General features: G+C 46.6%; 2 protein-coding genes across 2 annotated transcripts; one reads left to right on the forward strand and one right to left on the reverse strand.

The window, feature by feature from the left end:
* The first annotated feature begins 3,274 nt into the window (after window positions 1-3,274).
* On the forward strand, window positions 3,275-3,712 carry LOC147114442 (histone H2A type 2-C-like). The gene has a single exon (XM_085992080.1). It carries the CDS (start codon window positions 3,275-3,277, stop codon window positions 3,710-3,712), a length of 438 nt encoding a protein of 145 aa, XP_085848206.1.
* An 821-nt stretch (window positions 3,713-4,533) lies between these two features.
* Window positions 4,534-4,944, reverse strand: LOC147114443 (histone H3-like). Its single transcript, XM_085992081.1, has one exon. The coding sequence runs from the start codon at window positions 4,942-4,944 to the stop codon at window positions 4,534-4,536; it is 411 nt and encodes a 136-aa protein (XP_085848207.1).
* Window positions 4,945-7,331: the final 2,387 nt, after the last annotated feature.

Raw genomic sequence — 7,331 nt, forward strand, 5'->3', positions numbered from 1 at the left:
CACCTGATAGGAAACAGGCAAAATTTTCAAATGCTTCTCCTTTGCAAACTGAAGACTTATAAAACTCTCAGTACTGCCCGTATCTATAAGGGCCTTCACTTCCAACCCATTAACTTGGGCCGTAACTATAGCTTTGTTTAGGCCATGAGCAAATGGAGCAGAAATTGATGCAATAAACACCCTATCTAAAGGCTGAATATTCACAGAGGAGGTAATTGAACCTGATGATTTACACACACGTGCGTAATGACCTCTCTTGCCGCATTTACTACACACAGCCTCCCGAGCAGGACACTTCAGATGAGGGTGCCGGACGTTCCCACAAAAATAACACTTCTGAATCCTAGAGGCAACAGCCGCTGAAGTAGAAACTGTTTCAGAATGTAGTAAACCACTCCTATTAAGTGCACATAATTCCTTTTCATCCGGAACTGCCGAAACCACAGTCACAGGCCGATTAAAAAGAGCATAAGAATCCGAACTTCTCTGAGCCACATCCAATGTAGAAGCTTGCTCAAAACCACTCTTAAGATCCAAAGTCTTATTTTCTAACAACCGCTGACGAATTGATCTAGACAGTAATCCATTAATAAAAGCATCCCGTACCGATTCTTCCTTATATCCTTCAGCCGTCATGGCCTTATAATTACAGTTAACACTAAGGCACCGAAGTGCTTGTAAATAAGTATCCAAAGATTCTCCCACCTGCTGCCTACGGGGAGATAGAAGGTGATGTGCAAATACCTCATACTTTGGTTTAACAAAAATCTTTTCCAATGTAGAAATAGCCACTTCGTAAGTTTTACAGTCCAAAATATACTTATACACATCCGGAGCAATGTAGTTGATCAGCATATTCAGCTTATTTAGAGACTCTTGATCCAACACGCCCAAAAATTTTTAATTGTACAATACCAGTGTTTCCATTTATCATCCACTCCTGCAGAATTAGGGTCAGCATTGAATCGTTCTGGTTGAAGATGTCGCTCCATTCTGACATAAAGTTAATAAATTGAAATAAAGAATAGATTTGCCTTTCTAATCTAGGCTTTATTAACTTAAAAATCCTGTAGCACATCTTCAACACCCAGTCCCAACTAAAGGCTGGAAAGAACTGAATTTTAGATGGCCACCACTAATCACATGACATCAACTACCAATGAGATTACAGCATATATCCTAAGGCAGGAAACAAACAATCACAATACTTCTTACTAAACATAAGAATAATCACCACAGTTAGCCCAATCTATATGTAGATTAAAGTTACCCATGGTGACTGCTGTGCCCTTATTGCACGCTTCTTTAATTTCCCTTTTAATGCCATCCCCAACCTCTGCCTTACTGTTTGGAGGTCTATATACCACTCCCACTAATGTTTATTTCCCCTTAGTATTTCTCAATTCTACCCATACAGATTCCACCTCATCAGAGCTAATATCCTTCATTACAATTGTGTTAATCCCTTCTTTAACCAGTAATGCTACCCCTCCTCCCTTTCCTTTTTGCCTACCTTTCCTGAATATCGAATACCCCTGGATGTTGAGTTCCCAGTCTTGGCCGTCCTTGAGCCATGTTTCCGTAATCATAACCAAATCATATTCGTTTACCTCTATTTTCGCAGCCAATTCATCCACCTTATTACAAATGCTACTCGCATTAAGACACAAAGCCTTCAGGCTTGTTTTTTTAACGCTCTTAGACCTATTAGAATTATTATTTACTGTGACCACGTTTGATTTAAACCGTTGATTTCTCTGACTGCCACTTTTGTTTTTCTCCTTCCTATCTTTTGCTTTTATCCTTGTTTCCCTTTCCTCTGTCTCCCTGCTCAGGTTCCCAAACCACTTCCATTTTAGTTTAAACCCTCCCCCACAGCACTAGCAAACACTCCCCCTAGGACATTGGTTCCAGCCCTGCCCAGGTGCAGACCGTCCGGTTTGAACTGGTCCCACCTCCCCCAGTACCGCTTCCAATGTCCCAGGAACTTGAATCCCTCCCCCTGGCACCATTCCTCTAGCCACGTATTCATCTGAAGTATCCTTCTATTTCTACTCTGACTAGCACGTGGCACTGGTAGCAATCCTGAGATTACTACCTTTGAGGTCCTGTTTTTTAATTTACCTCCTAACTCCCTAAATTCCGCTTTTAGGACCTCATCCCGCTTTTTACCTATATCGTTGGTGCCTATATGCACCATGACAACTGGCTGTTCACCCTCCCCTTCCAAGATGTTCTGCAGCCGCTCGGAGACATCTTTGACCCTTGCACCAGGGAGGCAACACACCATCCTGGAGTCTCGTTTGCGGCCGCAGAAATGCCTATCTATTCCCCTTACAATTGAATCCCCTATTACTATAGCTCTACCACTCTTTTTCCTTCCATTCTGTGCAGCAGAGCCACCCCTGGTGCCAGGAAGTTGGCTGCTGCTGCCTTCCTCTGATAAGCCATCCCCCCCAACAGTACTCAAAGTGGTATAGCTGTTGGAGAGGGGGATGGCCACAGGGGACCCCTGCACTACCTGCCTGCACCTAGTACTCTGCCTGTTGGTCACCCGTTCCCTTTCTTCCTGTCCAACCTCTACCTGCGGTGTGTCCAACTCCATAAATGTGCTATTCACGATGTCCTGAGCATCGTGAACGCTCCAGTATGCATCCAATCGCAGCTCCAGCGCCGCAATATGGTCTGTCAGTAGCTGCAGCTGGGTGCACTTCCTGCACACGTAGTTGTCAGGGACACAGGAAGTGTCCCTGAGTTCCCACATCTCGGAGGAGGAGTAGATCACAGGGCCGAGCTGTCCTGCCATGACTTACCCTTTAATTAATTGAGTTTAAATTAAATCAATCAATCCCACTAATTACACTACAGTTAAATAGTTTACCATCAGTCCCCGCCGTACCAGAGAGACCTTAGAAACTATAAAACAGAGTTAAAGTTTAAAAAATGAGAGAAATACTCACCAACCAATCACTTACCTGCTTCCTGCTGACGTCACACTTGGATTACTTTTTACCTCTCTCCCGGAACCTGGATTGGTCGGGCCTCTGGTGATCCCTCGCAGGTCCGCTGCCTCTCTGGTCTTGGGGCTCTTGGCCTCGCTGCCTCGGGCTGCTCTTTAAGTACCTCCGCTGCCTCTGGTGATCCCTCGCAGGTCCGCTGCCTCTCCGGTCTCGGGCCTCTGGGCCTCGCTGCCTCGGGCTGCTGTTTAAGTACCTCCGCCGCCTCTGGTGATCCCTCGCAGTCTGCATTCCTCCAGAAGGTATAAAAAAGGCAGATGTGGAAGGAGTCTCTCATTATTTCTTTAAACCAGTGGATTGTGGAAATGTCTGGAAGAGGAAAAACCGGCGGTAATGCTGGGGCCAAGGCCAAGTCTCGCTCACCCCAGGCCGGACTGCAGTTCCCTGTGGGCCGGGTTCACAGGCTCCTGCGAAAGGGCAACTACGCTGAGCGTGTGGGTGCCGGAGCCCCGGTCTACATGGTTGCTGTGCTCGAGTATCTGACTGCTGAAATCCTGGAGCTGGCCGGCAACGTGGCCCGCGAGAACAAGAAGACCCGCATCATCCCCAGACACCTGCAGCTGGCCATCCGCTTTGACGAGGAGCTCAACAAGCTGCTGGGAAAGGTGACCATCGCTCAGGGCGGGGTGCTGCCTAATATCCAGGCTGTGCTGCTGCCCAAGAAAACCAGCACTGCTAGCTGCAAGAGCAAGTAAAGCAGACAAGATTCAATCTAATAACCCAAAGGCTCTTTTCAGAGCCACCCACTTTATCTGTGAAAGAGCTGGTTACTGTTCATACATTTTCGGCTATAAACATGACACTGTCGAGCATGTAGAAAACTAGATCTACAAACACTAGCGGGCTTGCTGTGAGTGAATATTCAGATCGGTGATTCAATATAGAGAATGTCTGGCTTCAGAGTAAAACAAAACACACGGAACCCGAACGTGAGACCGGCATTCAATGAACATGGTATTGGGAGAGCCGAATATGACTGGATGTTTAGAACCGAGTAGAAAGTGAGTGAGCGGTGGATGGGCTTACCGTTCCTCATTGGGACATTAATTCCATAGGGAGAAATATATACATCCAGAACCATACAAACATGTCCCCTTTTACTTGGCAGAATCGAACCAGAATTGGAGCTCTGGTTAATTTAAAATATTTCCAATAGTAACTAAAGTTCCCGTCTGTCCCCGCATTAAGAGCTGGCTTTAAAGGTGAGAGTCAGACTTCAGACACCACGTTCTCTCCCGATAATCTATCCCGGTATGTGGAGTTGGATCAATTTACAATCAGAGCTCCCACTTATAGTTTCTTACTGGGCAGATCACTCACATTTAAACCTAGACCACACCCAGATATTCACTGCCCCCGCATTATAAATCCCAATTAACACCGCAAGACCTGCATGATGTGTGCACAGACCAATTTGCCTTGCGCCGATCGCAGCTCTTTCCTTTGCTGATTTGGTGGCTCTAAAAAGAGCCGTTGTTGTATCTGGTGCTAAAGTCTGGAACCGGGCAGAGTGAGTTTAGGCGCGCTCCCCGCGGATGCGGCAGGCCAGCTGGATATCTTTGGGCATGATGGTGACTCGCTTGGCGTGGATGGCGCGCAGGTTGGTGTCCTCAAAGAGCCCCACCAGGTAAGCCTCGCTGGCCTCCTGCAGGGCCATCACAGACGAGCTCTGGAAGCGCAGGTCGGTCTTGAAGTCCTGAGAGATCTCCCGCACCAGGCGCTGGAAGGGCAGTTTGCGGATCAGCAGCTCGGTGGATTTCTGGTAGCGGCGGATCTCCCTCAGAGCCACAGTGCCGTGTCTGTAGCGATGGGGTTTCTTCACTCCGCCCGTGGCTTGAGCGCTCTTCCGTGCCACTTTGGTCACCAGCTGTTTGCGAGGAGATTTCCCTCTGGTCGATTTGCGCGCTGTCTGCTTGGTCCTGGCCATTTTCTTAACAGATCTCAGCACATAGAAACATAGAAACATAGAAGATAGGAGCAGCAGTAGTCCATTCGGCCCTTTGAGCCTGCTCCGCCATTCAATGAGATCATGGCTGATCATCCAAATTCAGTACCCTGTCCCTGCCTTCTCCCCATATCCCTTGATCCCTTTAGCCTCAAGAAATATATCCAACTCTTTCTTGAATATATTTAATGAACTGGCCTCCACCGCCCTCTGTGGCAGAGAATTCCACAGGTTCACCGCTCTCTGGGTGCAGATATTCCTCCTCATTTCAGTCCTAAATGGCTTACCCCTTATCTTTAGACTATGACCCCTGGTTCTGGACTCCCCGGCCATCTGAAACATCCTTCCTGCAGCTAGTCTGTCCAGACCTGACAGAATTTTATAGGTTTCGATGAGATCCCCTCTCAACCTTCTAAACTCCAGTGAGTATAAGCCCAATCGACACAATCGCTCCTCATACGTCATTCCTGCCATCGCAGGTATCAGCCTGGTAAATCTTCACTGCACTCCCTCCAGGGCAAGAACATCCTTCCTCAGGTAAGGTGACCAAAACTGCACACAATACTCAAGGTGTGGTCTCACCAAGGCCCTGTACAACTGCAGCAAGACATCCTTGTTCCTGTACTCGAACCCTCTTGCTTCGAAGGCCAACATACCATTTGCCTTCTTAACCACCTGCTGCACCTGCATGCTTACCTTCAGTGACTGGTGCACAATAACACCCAGGTCTCTTTGCACTTCCCCTTCTCCCAATCTATTGCCATTCAAATAATAACCTGCCTTCCTGTTTTTGCCACCAAAGTGGATAACCTCACATTTATCCACATTATAGTGCATTTGCCATGTTTCTGCCCAATCACCCAACCTGTCCAAATCGTACTGGAGTTTCATGACATCCTCCTCACAGCTTACCCTCCCACCCAGCTTTGTGTCATCTGCAAATTTGGAGATATTACATCCAATTCCTTCGTCCAGATCATTAATATATATTGTGAACAGCTGGGGTCCTAGGACCGATCCTTGCGGTACCCCACTAGTCACTGCCTGCCACTTGGAAAATGACCCGTTTATTCCAACTCTTTGCTTTCTGTCCGCCAACCAGTTCTCTACCCAAGTCAACATCTTGCCCCCAATCCCATGTGCCTTAATTTTGCACGCTAATCTCTTATGTGGGACCTTATCGAAAGCCTTCTGAAAGTCCAAATACACCACATCCACTGGTTCTCCCTTATCGATTTTACCAGTTACATTCTCAAAAAATTCCAGTGGATTAGTCAAGCACGATTTACCTTTTGTAAATCCATGTTGACTTTGTTCGATCCTGTCACTGCTTTCCAAGTGTTCTGCTATTACATCTTTTATAATAGACTCTAACATTTTCCCCACTACCAATGTCAGGCTTACCGGTCTATAATTCCCTGCTTTTTCTCTACCACCTTTTTTGAACAGTTGGGTAACATTAGCTACTCTCCAATCCATGGGTACCATTCCAGAGTCTATCGAGTTCTGGAAGATGACCAGCAATGCATCTTCTATCTCTAGGGCCACTTCCTTAAGTGCCCTGGGATGTAGACCATCAGGCCCTGAGGATTTATCGGCCTTCAGTCCCATCAATTTTCCTAACACCATTTCCCTACAAATACTGATTTCTTTCAGTTCCTCCCTTTCATCAGACCCTATGTTCCCCGGCGTCTCTGGGAGGTTATTTGTGTCCTCGTTTGTGAAGGCAAAACCAAAGTATGTATTTAGTTGGTCTGCCATTTCCTTGCTTCCCATTATAAATTCCCCTGATTCTGACTGCAAGGGACCTACGCTTGACTTCACCAATCTTTTTCGCTTCACATATGTATAAAAGCTTTTACAGTCAGTTTTTATGTTCCCTGCTAGCTTACTCTCATATTCTATTTTCCCTTTCTTAATTAATCCCTTTGTCCTCCTTTGTTGACTCCTGAACTGCTCCCAATCCTCAGGATTATTGTTTTTTCTAGCCAATTTATATGTCCTCTCCTTGGATCTTATGCTATCCCTAATTTCCCTTGTTAGCCATGGTTGAGTCACCTTTTTTGTTTTATTTTTATGCCAAACCGAGATGAACAAATTCTGTAGATCTTCCATTTGGTCTTTGAATGTTTGCCATTGCCTATCCACCGTCAACCCTTTGAGTGCCATTCCCCAATCAATCCTACCCAACTCGCTCCTCAGACCATCGTAGTTTCCTTTATTTAAATTGCGGACCCTTGTCTCTGAGTCAACTACTTCATTCTCCATCTTAATGGACTGTTAATGCGGAATCTGCTGTGTGTCTGCCTTGTTATACTCAGTGAGGGATTGCCCCGAGCACTGGTTGGCTGGAGGCCGGCGCCCACCCA

This window comes from Somniosus microcephalus, chromosome 7 (genome assembly GCF_052327205.1).
Source record: "Somniosus microcephalus isolate GS21.2 chromosome 7, FLI_Smic_1.0, whole genome shotgun sequence".
In the NCBI taxonomy this organism is placed as follows: Eukaryota; Metazoa; Chordata; class Chondrichthyes; order Squaliformes; family Somniosidae; genus Somniosus; species Somniosus microcephalus.

Excerpts from the sequence above, each read along its gene's own strand:
- LOC147114443 (XM_085992081.1), bottom strand. The coding sequence starts at position 4,944 with ATGGCCAGGACCAAGCAGACAGCGCGCAAATCGACCAGAGGGAAATCT.
- LOC147114442 (XM_085992080.1), top strand. The coding sequence starts at position 3,275 with ATGTGGAAGGAGTCTCTCATTATTTCTTTAAACCAGTGGATTGTGGAA.